The sequence below is a fragment of the Mustela nigripes genome, chromosome 14 (assembly GCF_022355385.1).
Source record: "Mustela nigripes isolate SB6536 chromosome 14, MUSNIG.SB6536, whole genome shotgun sequence".
NCBI classification, from domain to species: Eukaryota; Metazoa; Chordata; class Mammalia; order Carnivora; family Mustelidae; genus Mustela; species Mustela nigripes.
The window spans coordinates 78,905,581-78,921,021 of record NC_081570.1 but is presented as its reverse complement, the minus strand read 5'-3'; the positions used below and the strand labels follow the sequence as shown (position 1 = coordinate 78,921,021).

Below are 15,441 nucleotides of genomic sequence, written 5' to 3'. Positions count from 1 at the left end.
TTTTTTTTTTTTTTAAAGATTTTATTTATGCAACAGAGAGAGAGAGAGAGAGAGATGAGGCAGGCTCCCTGCGAAGCAGAGAGCCCGATGCGGGGCTTGATTCCAGGACCCCTGAGATCGTGACCTGAGCCGAAGGCAGAGGCTTAACCCGCTGAGTCACCTAGGTGCTCCTGGTCAAATGATTTTTGACAAGAGTGCTAAGACCATTCGATAGAGAAAGGACTGTCTTTTTTTTTTTTTTTTTTTTTAAGATGTTATTTATTTATTTGACAGAGAGAGAAATAACAAGCAGGCAGAGAGAGAGGGGGAAGCAGGCTCCCTGCCAAACAGAGAGCCTGATTCAGGGCTCAATCCCAGGACCCTGAGATCATGACCTGAGCCGAAGGCAGAGGCTTAACCCACTGAACCACCCAGGTGCCCCAAGGATTGTCTTTTCAACAGACCATGCTGGGAAAACTGGATATCCACATGCAAAAGAACAAAGTGGGACCTTTACCTAATACTACATGTAAAAATCAAGTCAAAACAGATCAAAGACTTAAATGTAAGAACTAAAAGCATAAAACTCTTAGAAAAAATATAGGGTAAAATCTTCATGACATTGGATTTAGCAAGGATTTCTTGGCTCTGATCCCAAAGGCAGAAGCAACAAAAGAGACAAATTGTACTTCATGAAAATTTTAAAATTTTGTACATCAAAAGAATATCCAATCTATAGAATGAGAGAAAATATTTGCAAATCATATATCCAATAGAGATTAATATCTGGAATATATAGGGGTGTCTGGGTGGTTCAGTGGGTTAATCCTCTGCCTTCTGCTCAGGTCATGGTCTCAGGGTCCTGGGATAGAGCCTGGATAGAGCCTGCATCAGGCTTTCTGCTCAGCAGGGAGCCTGCTTCCCCCTCTCTCTCTGCCTGCCTCTATGCCTACTTGTGATCTCTTTCTGTCAAATAAATAAATAAAATCTTTGCAAAGTACTTAAATAGGCATTTCTTAGAAAAAGATACACAAATGGCCAATAAGTATATGAAAAGATGCTCAGCATCACTTGATCATTAGGGAAATACAAATCAAAATCACAGTGAAATACCATTTCATACACGTTAGGCTGGCTACTGTCAAAAAATGGAAATTAACAAGTGTTGACAAGGATGGAGAGAAATTGGAACCCTTTTGCACTGTTGGTGAGAATGTAAAACAGCAAAGCCACTGAAAAAAAGTTCCTCAAAATATTAAAAATATATTGTTCTTATGATCCAGCAATTTTACTTCTGGGCACATATCTAAAAAAATTGAAAGCAGAGTCTCCAAAAGATATTCTTACACCCAAGTTCAGGTCAGCATTATTCACAATAGCTAAAACTTGGAAGCATCCAAGGGTCCATTAGCAGATGAATAGAAATGCAAAATGTGGTATATCCATACAATGGACTATTATTAAAAGGAGAAAATTCTGACACATGCAACTGTATGTATCTTGAGAACATAATGTTACGTGAAATAAGTCAATCACAAAACGACAAATTTTGTATGGTTCCATTTATATGAGATGCTTAGAGAAGTCAAAATTATAAAGATAGAGAGTAAAATGGTGATGCCGGGGGTGGGGTGGGAAAGGGGAACAGGGAGTTACTATTTAATAGGTATAGAATTTCAATTTTACAAGATGAAGAGTGCTACAAAAGGATAGTGGTGATGGCTGCACAACATTGTGAATGTAATACCATTGAGGTGTACTCTAAAAATGGTTAAGATGGTAAATTCTATGTTTTTAATATTTTATAATAAAAAAATTGGAAAAAGTAAAATTGATCTTGGTCAAAAATATGTTTATTTAGGCATGAATTACTTTTATAATTTAAAAGTTTACAGAAAAAAGCTAAATCTCAATGTTTTGTTACTTGTGTGTTTTTGTAAGAGGCAGAAAACATTAAAAATACGTGGTAAAGTTTTCTGCTCAGCCAAAGGACTAATTTGTCATTCTTTTTTCACGTAGATGTATTTAGGGATTTGGGGTAATCTGCCAGGTGTTGTAAAATGTCAAATGGAACAAGCACTTCATCTTGATTTTGGGACTGAATTGGAACCAAGGAAAGAAATAGTGCTATTTGATAAGCCAACTAGGGGAACTACTGTACAGAAATTCAAAGAAATGGTCTACAGTCTCTTTAAAGTAAGTATATATCTATTCACATGTTGCTAGTGTGAAGTGGTACATTCTTCTGAAAGAGTTAGCAAGACCTCATCCTAAGCCATAAAAATGTTGCTGTTCTTTAACTTATACCCAGGACTCCATCTTGAGGGAAAAATTCAAACAAAATCTGAGGAGGATGCTTACATTAACATTATTTATGCTAGCTAAAAATGTCCAGATATGAAAGGGGAATTAAGTAGACGAGCAGCTGTATAGTTTGTAGGGAAGGCCTAAAATTAGTATACATGTCCTGACTGAAAATTATTTTTTAAAAATTTAAAGAAATATTCATACAAAGATTAAATATATTAAAGAAAAAATTTATAATATTGGAAAGAATCTTTTTTTTTTTAAGATTTTATTATTTGACAGATCACAAGTAGGCAGAGAGGCAGGCGGAGGGGGTGGTGTGTGGAAGCAGGCTCCCTACTGAGCAGAGAGCCCCATGTGAGATCATGACCTGAGCTGAAGGCAGAGGCTTAACCTACTGAGCCACCCAGGCGCCCCAAGAATCTTTTTATTGGTGTCATATTTTCACTTAAAATCTTACTTTTAAATTTACATTTTTGTACTATTTTATCTTAAGAAACTTCACAGGGACATATTTTTTAACCACCATTGGAACAATACAATTTGAAGAAAACAGTTGTTAATGTATTGACTACAAAACAGGAGAAAATAATTTTCTCCTGTTTGACCCTTATTATAACTTCAGACCTTATTTGACCCTTATTATAACTTCAGACATCAGCACATTACACGGCAATTTTGCAAGTAAATGTATGAATAAGACAGAATAATTTGTGTGTTGGATATCAACAGGGCCCAGGGAGCTATAGGAACTAGGGTGACCCATTTCTTAAATATACTTAAGTCGGTTTTATTACAATTATATAAAACATACTTCTAATTAACTCAGTAAGCATCATAAATATTTGAAGATGTATTAAGTTCCTTTATGGAGACTCAGTAACAAGATTATTACTTAGCATGGTAATCCCCATAAAGTTAGTATGTATATTACATGAGTAATTTTTCAAACCTATATTTGGCTAAATTCTTACCGTTTTAGGCAAAGTTGGGTGACCAAGGAAATCTCTCTGAACTGGTTAATCTCATCTTGACGGTGGCTGACGGAGACAAAGATGGCCAGGTTTCCTTGGGAGAAGCAAAGTCAGCATGGGCACTACTTCAACTAAATGAATTTCTTCTCATGGTGATACTTCAAGATAAAGAACATACCCCCAAATTAATGGGATTCTGTGGTGATCTCTATGTGATGGAAAGTGTTGAATATACCTCTCTTTACGGAATAAGCCTTCCATGGGTCATTGAACTTTTTATTCCATCTGGGTTCAGAAGAAGCATGGATCAGCTGTTCACACCATCATGGCCTAGAAAGGCTAAAATAGCCATAGGACTCCTAGAATTTGTGGAAGATGTTTTCCACGGCCCTTATGGAAACTTCCTAATGTGTGATATTAGTGCCAAAAACCTAGGATATAACGATAAGTATGATTTGAAAATGGTGGACATGAGAAAAATTGTGCCAGAGACAAACCTGAAAGAAATTATAAAGGATCGTCACTGTGAGTCTGATTTGGACTGTGTTTATGGCACTGATTGTCGAACTAGCTGTGATCAGAGTACAATGAAGTGTACTTCGGAAGTGATACAACCCAACTTAGCAAAAGCCTGTCAGTTACTCAAAGACTACCTACTGCGTGGTGCTCCAAGTGAAATTCGTGAGGAACTGGAAAAGCAACTTTATTCTTGTATTGCTCTCAAAGTCACAGCAAATCAAATGGAAATGGAACATTCTTTGATACTAAATAACCTAAAAACATTACTGTGGAAGAAAATTTCCTATACAAATGACTCTTAATTCATTTGGACATTGTGATTATGGAAGAACTGTAAGGAAAAATTTTGAGCATTTAAAAAAAGATGGCTTGATTCAAATCCTTGCCAGTTACACAACCCCCTTTTCCCTGGTTTTAAGAAGTCATCATCTTGAGATAGATGTTGATTGCTGAAGTAATGGCAGGAGGTATAGGATGAACAGGTCCAAAGATTTCATTTCTGCTGTTGGAAGCCCTGGTAGATTTTCCAGTACCTTCACTGTGTAACTATTTTGACTAATGACCTAAAATAATGCTGTGAAATCCTCATTCCATAAACAGTGAGAGTATTTTGTAGATTTGTTAGCCAAAATACCATTGCTGGAATTATTGTTTGCATTGAAGCTGCTGTTTAAAAAAAAAAAAAAAAAATTATACATATTTACTGAAGTCTTAGCATGGTAAAGTTTGCACATTAACAGAATTTAAGACTGTAAAGCAGGTAAAATTACTCACTTGTAAACAGATGTTGGGTTAATAGCATGGTTTGTTGTATTTATAGACTTAAACATTTAGACATCAAATGTTAAATGGCTTCAGAATGTTATTAGCCTCTTAAAAGTAAAAATTTATCAGAACATGGCAATACTTGGCAATATGTAATTGCAAATTTTAGAGGCTCAAACTGGATGAACTTTCATCATCCTAGATTTGATGGGTCCTTCTTAGTGTCCATGAGCTCTGTCCTTCAAAACTGAGATTCTTAAGGCCATCAACCCAATCCAGATCCATTTATCTGAATTTGAGCTATGGAGAAGTGGGACATTAGGAGCCAGATTCTGAAATTATGGAACTTTCTAGTAACAATTTTCCATTTTTGAACAGTATTTCCTGTTGGCCAAAGGGCTATTTCTTAAGAGGCATGTAAATTTGTTTCATGTAAACTTGATATGCAAGTTATTATTTGCCCTTTAATGTTATTTTTATGTTAAGATCTGGCATGTACCTTTCAACATCTCCGTAACATAGAATACCTCTTTTGAAGACCCAATATATTCTGCTCGAAAGTTTCACCTGATTGAAGTGTTAGTTATGTGAACTTCACTGAAACAGCTCTCTCTCAAAAATTAAAGCCATTGATTAGCACCAGTTTTGCTTATTTTAAAATTGTTTACTCTGAAGGTACTTTTTCTTCCCACCAGCCATCTGGTTACAATAAATGAATGGAAGAAACATTTCCTAGTGCACAGTTGGTCTCTTGCTTGCCAGACTGTTTCGGGAGGGCTGCACATCATACAACCAGAGGGATAATTCCTGTCAGGGAAAACAAGCCTGAGAAGCAGGTGTGAACTCTGAGTCAGTATGTGAAGTCATACTTGTTTTTCAAAGAAAAAAAAAAACCGTCAACTCCTCTCCTTTTGTATTTCAGGTTATTTCCTACAGTTTCATTAATAAGAGTTTAACACAGATAGCTGCTTGATGAATAAGTTTATTATTGTCTTTATCTGAAAAATCTTAATAGAAAATTGTGGTTTGGTTTATTAGCTCTCAGCAGCCCGCTCCTGAGCTCGAAGGAAGCTTGCCTTCTTCTGAGCTACCCGATCTTTCTTTTGGGCAAGAGACATTTTGGGACGATTCCACCTACAAAACAAAGTAAAATAAAGAGATAAATGTAATTTTTAAGTATCACCGCTATAGAGGATAGAAAATAGTTAACTCTGATTGAAAAAGACTGTGATCAGGTCAAACAATCCAAGTTCTAATACACATACTTATTTATGATCTTAATCTAACTTTAAAGATGGAGTAACTGGTAACAAACAAACAATAAATGTTTAACTGCAGTAATTGGTAGTTATACTGTACTGGGATAGAACAGGTCAGCTCAGTAAGTACCTTCTGAGGCTAATAAATTTCTATCACCACAATTGCTTTAGCAAACCTGGTTCCCCTCACTTCTGCAACATCATGCAGAGCTAGTGATCGAGTTTGCATTGCACAACTTCAATGAGAGTGTGAATAAGAAGAAACAAGGTAAGGAACTCCTTTTAACCTCTTTCTCTTGAAAAGACAACAGTAAGATGCATACCTCTTCTTTTTAACTTCTTTCTTAGGCTTCTTCTCATAGACTGGGTTCTCTCGTATAGCAGCATGAGCTTTCTTATACATCTCCTCCATCTGAAAGAAAGCAAAGCAAACAGTACTTGGTTTCACTTCACATGCCCTAAACAGTCATATAATGTGCACTGCATTCTACTACTTGTTCTATTTTTATCCCTAAACCAGACTGTCAAAAGGAACTAGGCCAACCCTGGTAGCTCTTTAAATTCTACATGTAACCCACATTTTCTTAAGAAATTACCATTGGCAATGTGAACTGACACTATTTACAAAACTCACACTCAAAAATTTGCATGTATTTCTGAGGAATTCAGCTATACTTTGAATCACTCAAGTTGAGAGCAAATGGGTTTCTGTAAAAACATTTATGTTCATTTAAGTATTATCTGACCTAAATTCTTTTATTCAAGTGAGGATTTGTGCCAAAACAAAATACTTAATATGGTAAGAGGAAGAGTATACAGGGAAGAGTACAAAGAATTGTTATAAATTCATTTTTGTTCTCCCATATTTCCCAGATTTGTATTTTCCATCAGTATCTGACAGGTCTTCCAATGCTACATATCTACTGCTACTAGGTGTCTGTGGAAACAGAAGATTTGAACTGCACCAGAAAACCCCCAAACACCATCCAATTAGATCTTAAAGAGAATTTTGTTCTAAAACTCATCAAAAACCAATGCTGAAATTCTCTGAATTATTTCAAGTACCACCTCTAAATAATGACTATTGATTCTATGGAAGATCAAGTCCTGAAACAGCTATAAAATACCTGAACATTCACTATCCCAATCTAGTAGCAATTACATGCCCCTAAAGAATAAAGTAATCCAACTCTAAAATCATGCATCTGTGTAAAACTTAGCAAATGAAAATAATGCAAACACTGCATGAGACCTAAATCCCTCCTGAAAATTAATTTCTCTACCTCTGCACTCTATTATGACTTTCCACTGTATTTAACGAATCCATTTGATGATGTCAAATGTAGTCATTTAATAAATCTAAGCAACTCGGTCCATTCCTTCCTAAGAGACAAACAGGATTCACAACCATGTATGTAGACAACAGCACTGAGTTTTAAGTAAAGACCACTTTCCTCTTGGAGACATGTCAGATGTCAGCAGAGGAGTTTAGCAGGCATGCATAAGAGGCCTCCAAAGATCAAACTGATGAGCTAGCCAGGAAAAGTACATCAGCCTAAGAGTGGTCCAGCTGAAATATATCAAATATATAGGAAAGCATTAGAAAATGGCTTGAGATGTGAGATTTTGAAGCTTGAGATTTTGAAGTTTTTGAACAAGTTTAACATTACCAGAGCAAGAGATGTCTTAGGAAGAAAAATTATGCAGGCCAAGTAGAATTATAATCACAAGTAAAAGTCCTATTTACCAGAGTGAACAAGGGTAATTAAATAATATACAAGTATGGGTTTCTGAAAACTAACATGCACTTGCATTTACTAATATAAACTAATGGCATCCTACCCTTTCCTAGCTCAAAAAAACTCAAGTTATGTGTTTATTAGCCCTAGACTGTGTGCTAAGCATACAAATAACAGAAAGGGATCTTTTCCAATTACAACTCTTTTTAAAAACAATTTTCACGGGATGCCTGGGTGGCTCAGTTGGTTAAGCGGCTGCCTTCGGCTCAGGTCATGATCCCAGCGTCCTGGGATCGAGTCCCACATCAGGCTCCTTGCTTGGTGGGGAGCCTGCTTCTCCCTCTGCCTGCCACTCTGTCTGCCTGTGCTTGCTCTCGCTTCTCTCTCTATGACAAATAAATAAATAAAATCTTTAAAAAAAAAAATTTTTTTTCACAGGGTGCCTGGATGGCTCAGTTAAGCATCCAACTCTGATTCTGGCTCAGTCATGATCCCAGGGTCCTGAGACTGAGCCCCCTCCCCATGCTGGATGCCTTCTGCCCCTCCCCCACTGTGCACTCACTCACTCAAAAAAAATTTTTTCATAACCAAAGAAGTATGAAAATAGAAACTGTGCACTAACATAACAGTCATTTAATAGGTAACAATTTATTTACAACTCCATAGTTGTGTACAAGTTTTATAAAAATTAATGCTATTTTTGTGTTCTATGCCCATCTTCCATGACTACGGTGCGTTAATAGTCAAGTCTTTTTTTTTTTTTTAAAGATTTTATGTATTTATTTGACAGAGAGAAATCACAAGTAGATGGAGAGGCAGGCAGAGAGAGAGAGGGAAGCAGGCTCCCCGCTGAGCAGAGAGCCCGATGCGGGACTCGATCCCAGGACCCCGAGGATCATGACCCGAGCTGAAGGCAGTGGCTTAACCCACTGAGCTACCCAGGCGCCCCAATAGTCAGTCTTAAAGATACAACTTTAGGCTGATAAAATTTCCAACATTAAATTCACATTTGCAACATCAAGGAGAACTAGTGATCTAATCTGTACAACTCCCCACATCCACGCTGAGACATTCAGAAATTCCGTAACATAGAACTTATTTGCTAAAAAGAACCTTTCTTCCACATGGCTTCAAAATGAGTTTAGTTAACTAGAATCTTTTATCAGACAGGACAGATGATTCTAACTATGACCACAGGAATTAAGTCTACAGATTTAGAACAGTCAAATATGTAAAAGCCACCAAAGACTTCATATTTAGATCCTTGAGACCTTCAGTAGCTAAGAAATTCCTAAAAGCATGTTGGTAAGTCTAGTTCTTTATAATTATCCTATTTGACTTTTAACTTACCCTCACTCAATACCCCAAGTTCATCTCATTGCACTTTAAGAACTGTTTATTTATACTATTAACATACTCATGTTCAACTTTTAACGATTAACCCGAAATAAAACTACTAATAAACCCACCAAAATCTAGTAGTAAACCTATAAATTGGGGCAGCCTGGATGGCTCAGTAGGTTAGGTTTCTGCTTTCGGCTCAGGTCACGGTCTTGGGATAGAGCCCACACTAAGAGCTCTGCTCAGCAGGGAGCCTGCTCCTCCCACCCCACCGTGTGCCCCTCTGCCTACTTGTAATCTGTCAAGTCTTAAAAAAAAAACAAAACCTATAAATTAACTAATACAGGCATTTTTAGTTAAAATTTTTACCATGTCTGGAGTTACGTTGTTCTTTATGTATTGAGAGAATTGTTTCTTGTATGCATCTTCGTCTTCTTCCATTAGGTAACGCATATAATCTGCAACATTCTGACCCATGATGTGCTTTCGATGTACTTCTGCATTGAATTCCTTGCTTTCTGAATCGTAACCAGGGAATCGTTTGGTACTAAAATAAAATTTTTCATCTTTTAGTATTATAAGGATTAAAATCAGTTCACTAACCGGAATTCATTTCAGTAGCTGCCATCAGTCCCGTCTTGAAACAATTAATTGCATCATATGCAACCAAAGGACCAACTACTGACTGCTCAGTTAGTGGGATATCATCATTCAGCAGCTTATCTCTGAATTCCAGGATAGAAGAGAAAATCATGCTACAAGTACATTTAAAGCCATGAAATGTACCAAGTTCCCACTACTAAAATGAGTTCTCCTTATAAACACAAGAAAAGGTTCAAAACTGCTCCCTCCAAATCCTAGAATTTCTCAGTGCTGCCTCAGGGCACATGGGAATAAGTGATTTTTTGAAGACCACATCTGACAGGTGTCTTGCAAGGGACCTGCAGGCCTCAAAAAAATACGCTCCACCATTACAGAAGTTCCAGTTAGGTCACATTTTAAAGGCTATCCTCCCCAACCCCAAAACCTAATATTTTTGTTAAGGATTCACCAACCTCTAAAATATCTCTAAGAAGCTAATTAATCATTTTTAAAGATGCATCTACTCAACAAGAACAAAAACCATTAACTCAAAACCTAGGACTTAACAAATTCAAATCTACTAAACTTCTGAGAATGGTCTATAATCTTGTTTCCAGCTGAGAGCTGTCATAAGCCTTTTCTCAAACTTTTTTTCTAGAGCTGAGAGTTCCCATAAATGAGTAAACCAACTTTCATTCTGAATGAAAAGAAAACACACTGGGGGGGTGGTGGTGCGTGGGTGGCTCAGTGGGTTAAAGCCTCTGCCTTCAGCTCAGGTCATAATCCCAGGATCCTGGGATCGAGCCCCACTCACATTGGACTCTCTGCTCAGCAGGGAGCCTGCTTCCTCCTCTCTCTCTGCTTACTTGTGATCTGTCAAATAAATTTTAAAAATCTTTAAAAAAAAGAAAAGAAAAGAAAATACACTGGGAGGGGAGTGGACTTGAGGTGCTCATTTCTAACCAAAACTAAGCTACAACACAAAAGCTAGTTGTTTCAATCCCTGCTTTCCCACTACTGGCTCCAAAACTTTGAACAAATCCTTTATCTCTGAACCTCAATCTTTTTTATAAAACACATTACAATTCCATCCTGCCCTGGCAGGTTCCTTTTGTAGAGTACTAGGATATAGCAGGTACACAAGGTACACAAGGATAGCTACGTACTAATTTAATTGATTCATCCAGTAATCTCCAAAGTCTAATCAGCTAGAAATGGAAATACTGGCAGTCCAAACAATGAAGCCTTGAATACTCTATTACCTGTGAGGGATAGACAAGCCTCCATCCACTGCTCCCTTGAGGGCCCCAAAAACTTTATTTCCAGTAGTAGTTCTGGCAAGCCCTGCATCCAAATAGCAGGTGAAGGCACCAGGTTGACCATCAATGCTTTCCACATTGTACTCATCTCCAGTCACTTCCACTTGGCCTTCATAGATCTTGTCCATGCCAAACCTATTAAGGAGCTATTAACAAAAAGCCAGTCTAAATATATTCAAATAATTCTAACATTATGAAGTCACAACTTTAGGGGCACATAGGTGGCTCAGTCGTTGAGCATCTGCCTTCGACTCAGGTCATGATCCCAGAGTCCTGGGATCAAGCCGTGCATCGGGATGCCTGCTTAGCAGGGCACCTGCTTTGCTTCTCCCTCTCCCACTCCCCCTGCTTGTGTTCCCTCTCTCTCTGTCAAATAAATAAGGAATAAAATCTTTAAAAAAAAGTCACAACTTTAATGACCTGACACCTAGAAAAATTTTCCTTCAAAATTCACTTAACCCTCTGTACTAATTTACTTTTAAATACTAAGATGCTACAAAAACAATCTTCAAATATTCAATTTCACCACCCCTTTGTCTTATAGCTTCTGTATCTTTCCTACATGCCCATACTTATTTATGCATTAATCAATTAAGATGTAACCATATCTATTCAAGAAATTTATTTTCCATATTTCCTCAGTCCTATTTGGCTACAGTAACTCAAGAACCAAGTATTAAATGTTACCACATGTAATTTGATTAATTTGATTAAAATCTTAGAAGCATCTGGGCATAAGAGAACATCTTTTATGGCTCTACACTCCAAATACATTAATGTTAATAAGGGTGAATCTTCTGCCAGTACATCTAGCTACTGTATTACCAGTGTGACTTATATACAATGTTCCTCTCATGTATGACATTGTTCCCCACTCTTACCCAAACTTGTTTACAATCAATAAAGATATAGTCCCTAACAACAATGCATGCTTAACAATTCCAATGCAAAACAAGATCAGTAACTTGAGAAAAGAAAAATAAGACAAAATCACATTTCCATCTTCCTGCATATTACAGGAAATGCTGCCACCCAGAGGCAAAGATAGTTAAAACCAAATCCATTACCCATGGCTAACCCCCAATCCAAATTTAAGACATTGTTTCTCAAACTTTAACATGTATATAAATAAACTGGACATCCTATTAAAATACAGATTCCAAGGGTGTAAAGTCTGCATTTTAAATGTACACTGATTGATAGAAGATCTATTCTAAGTGGCAAAGGTCTGCAAAGTCAAGGTATCCACTAACTAGCCAGAAATGGCTATTCAAATTAAGGTAAAAATTCAGTTCCTCAGTAGCATTAGCTACATTTCATGTGTTCAACACCCACATGTGGCTGGTGGTTATCATTCTTTGGTTTAGATTCACACTGATCTAGACCTACTCAACAATGCAAAAAACAAACAAACAAACAAACAAAACCAGAAAAATTACCTCCCCAGAGTATTAGAAAATGCACTGCTGTCTCAAATTCTGTATTTATAAAGCTATCCTTCCTGATGACCCCACAAGCAACAGCTCAACAGCAGACACTCCTCAGAAGCCACAGCTGAGGGTATCTTCCTCATTTATCAACATCTACCTTTCAGACAACTCCAAACAATGAGCTAGGTCCAAAATATACTACTTAAAGGTTTCTTCTACATACCCTGCGGGCCAGCAGCAGGCCGGTACAATATGCTGCAGCATAATTTGTCAGGCCAACTTTCACACCATACTTTGGGAGTTCATGAGCATAAGCTGCACAAACTATCATATCTCCTTCTATGCGGGCATAAGCAATCTGTAAGAGAAACAACAGGTTAGTCACCTGTGCTTTCAACTGTCTGCTTACTTATTCTAGGTGTCTTCTTTTTCAAAGGACTTAAAAAAAAGTGGGAAACAAATCTGCAACACTTAGAATCTGTTTTTATTAAACCCACTCAAAGAGTTTATGGCTTGGTCAACTACTTCTGTAAATGTATGTCATAATATTGCAAAACAGAGCTAAAATTACCATATAGACTGTAAACATTGAAATGCCTTTGAGTAAGTTAGGGACTATTGTTCCTAATAGACTCTTAGCTGCATCAGCCAATGAATCAAAGAGGCACAGTGAAAAGTCAGAAAGAAATCGGATTATTTCAAATATCTTCTGAACTATGCATATCAAAGTCCAATGTTTCTGACACTGTTTACTTATCTGAACTCAGGTATGAAGGAACACATTGTCTTCACAACCAAAAAATTAGTCTGCCCAGAAAATAGGTGTGCCTGCCCCCTGCAAAGACTCAAAAAGTCTTAACTGTAAAAATTTACTCTAGTTGTAAAAGCCCAGAAAATTCATTTCTAGGAGCTAACTGCTACTTTGTAGAGGTCTTTTATGTGGGAGAAAGCTTCATACCTATTTATCAAAACCTATTTCAAAGAGAAGCAGGAATAAAAACAATCTTAAGAGCCTAATTAAAACTTCACAACTACCCACCTCTTCAATAAGGAGTGGTTATATGGCACATAAGGCTATGTACAGCAGGTCAGGAATTTAGTCCGTGACAATTTCTGTTATTCTACTGGAACTGCAATGTGCAAGAACCTTCTACTTGGCCTCAAATTTATCCTCTTACCCCTATAAAATAGCATAGTAGCCTAGATTTCTCTAATCTTCTTTCTGCCAATTAGAAAACAAGATTAAACTACTTTGGTCAGGATTGTCATACATGGCTGATTTTCAGTAGAGTATTTTCAAGTACCACCCTCCCCACTCAAGCTCCAACTTCAGACCTACTAAAAGGAAAACTACTACTCAATGTTTTTACAATGCCAGGCACTAGGGGGACCTTTTAATCCATACATGTTTTGCCTAAGTACAACTTCTCCAGCAGTGAGTTAAAGAGGCGAGGTTACCACTCATTGCTTGAATTTAGAATACTACTTACCTGACAGATGATATCTCTGTTGGTTACACGAACGATCATCCTGTATTTAGGTGTGTTGTACTTATTTTTATCTTGAATTACCAAGCGTTTCCTGGCATAATAATCAGTTTTACCCTCTGAAAGAAAAAAGTAACTTAAGAAAAGTCTATTCCACTGCAGATTCTTCTAAAATTGTGAACATGAGTAAGTGACCATACCTCGACGTCTTCTAAATTTCACTTGGTATCTCTTGAAGTAAGCCTTATTCTTGACAACTTTCACAAACCCCTTTAAGAAAAAAAAGAATGTTATTAAAACTTTGATAAATTGTTTATATTTTTGACATCTGAGTTAACTGCATAACAAAATAACACTTTAGCTTCAAAAGTGAACCCATTCAGCTGTCACTTTTGTGAAGTCCAGTTTCTCAAAACACAGGGGGTCAAGAATCACCTTTTCTACTTCTCATCAGTCACTTTTCCAAAGTGCTGGTCTAGATAGCAATCAATCTCTCCTAACGTCAGTCTGTTCTGAACACTCTGTGTCCCAGTTTGGAAACCTAACCTCCAATTTCCCTCCTACTGTTCACGCACGTTTTTCCAAAGCCTAAACCACTTGCCACGAAACTCATCTGGTCAAGAGCCTATTTGGCAATTACTTCCGATTAAATCAGCATTGTTTCCCACCTATCAAAGCAACACACCCCATCCCCAAAATCCTTAAAAAGTGGCGCAGCAACAGTCTAGAGAAAGAGATAGGAAGACAGGAGATAGGAAGCACATACCAACTAAATGAGTTCCCTTTTGGGGCCCAGAGAAGCCACAGCCTCCAGGCTGACTGCTAGGTTTAAAAGCCACTTTTGAAAGATCCACCAACCCCACACTCCCGAAAAAAACCATGGAAACAAGTCAGTGGTGGATGAGTCCGGAGAGCCGCAGCCTATCTCCACTCAGGCATCTCCTCCCCCCACCCCACCCCCAGTGTGAGACCAACTGCATGCAATCCTCCCCACTGCCGATGCCAGGTCGGACGAGCCGGCATTATCCCCTAAACTTGTCAACTTAATTCATCCCCCCCCTCCTCAATCCGCCGCCCTAGCTCCTGATGTTCTCTGTCAACCCCTCCCCCAAAGTTTGCGCGGCCGGCGGCAGCCATTAAGGCCACGCTGGGAGCGGCAACCCTACTACAGCAGAACCCTCAATCCAACGCCATCCATCCCCTGCACCGTGCGAGACGGACCCTACGCTGGCGTTTGGGAAAGGACAAAGAACCCGCGTGCAGACGTAGCCCAGACTCCCCAGTATCGACTTACCATCCTGCGGATCAGAGACCGGCGTCCGCGCCTCGCCACAGACCAGCAGGCCCAGCAACACTCGGCTGGGGGAAAAGGCCTCGGCTCGTGCGCAGGCGCAGTATGTAGCACTGACGATCACGCGAGCGACGTGTGGAAGAGAGAGCGCGCCAGTTCAAGGCGTGCGTTGCACTGTCCCCTGCTGGCGGGAGGACCGATGCCGGACTTCGCCAGGCGGTAACAGAACTTGAGTGCCACTGAGTCCCCAAACTCCGGGCTGGTAATCCCCACCGGGATGGGCGGTAAACAGTAGCCGGGAGGATTATAAGAGGTTTTCAGTTTCCTGTGCTAATAAGTTGCTTCGTAACAAACATATATGATTTTTGTAAATAGGAAAAAATACTTAAAACTAAATAGAATATATTTGCTGTGAAGCACTTTGGACCCCTCCAGGGTACTACCTCCTG

At 38.4% G+C, this 15,441-nt stretch overlaps 2 protein-coding genes and 2 non-coding genes across 6 annotated transcripts in view; 1 reads left to right on the top strand and 3 right to left on the bottom strand.

The window, feature by feature from the left end:
- DIPK1A (divergent protein kinase domain 1A) overlaps window positions 1-5,272 on the top strand; it is a 122,349-nt gene extending 117,077 nt beyond the window's left edge. For both annotated transcript variants that reach the window (XM_059375403.1, XM_059375402.1), the window contains 2 exons: window positions 1,999-2,175; window positions 3,269-5,272. In XM_059375403.1, the coding sequence (XP_059231386.1) occupies window positions 1,999-2,175; window positions 3,269-4,081 (990 nt within the window). In that variant the 3' untranslated portion in view covers window positions 4,082-5,272. The remainder of the gene's footprint in view (window positions 1-1,998; window positions 2,176-3,268) is intronic.
- Window positions 5,273-5,508: 236 nt separating this feature from the next.
- On the bottom strand, window positions 5,509-15,104 carry RPL5 (ribosomal protein L5). Of its 2 annotated transcripts, none has more exons than XM_059375405.1 (8): window positions 14,996-15,104; window positions 13,902-13,971; window positions 13,705-13,820; window positions 12,438-12,572; window positions 10,728-10,930; window positions 9,256-9,430; window positions 6,127-6,215; window positions 5,509-5,678 (listed from the first exon to the last, which is right to left on the bottom strand). In XM_059375405.1, the coding sequence occupies exons 1-8, from the start codon at window positions 14,996-14,998 to the stop codon at window positions 5,579-5,581; spliced, it is 891 nt and encodes a 296-aa protein (XP_059231388.1). In that variant the 5' UTR covers window positions 14,999-15,104; the 3' UTR covers window positions 5,509-5,578. The 2 variants fall into 2 exon arrangements, with proteins under 2 accessions (XP_059231388.1, XP_059231387.1); XM_059375404.1 differs by having other exon boundaries at window positions 9,253-9,430; window positions 14,996-15,097.
- On the bottom strand, window positions 5,896-6,032 carry LOC132002360 (small nucleolar RNA SNORA66). Its single transcript, XR_009399847.1, has one exon. It is a non-coding gene; the product is annotated as a small nucleolar RNA SNORA66 (small nucleolar RNA).
- LOC132002356 (small nucleolar RNA SNORD21) lies at window positions 9,504-9,599 on the bottom strand. Its single transcript, XR_009399844.1, has one exon. It is a non-coding gene; the product is annotated as a small nucleolar RNA SNORD21 (small nucleolar RNA).
- Window positions 15,105-15,441: the final 337 nt, after the last annotated feature.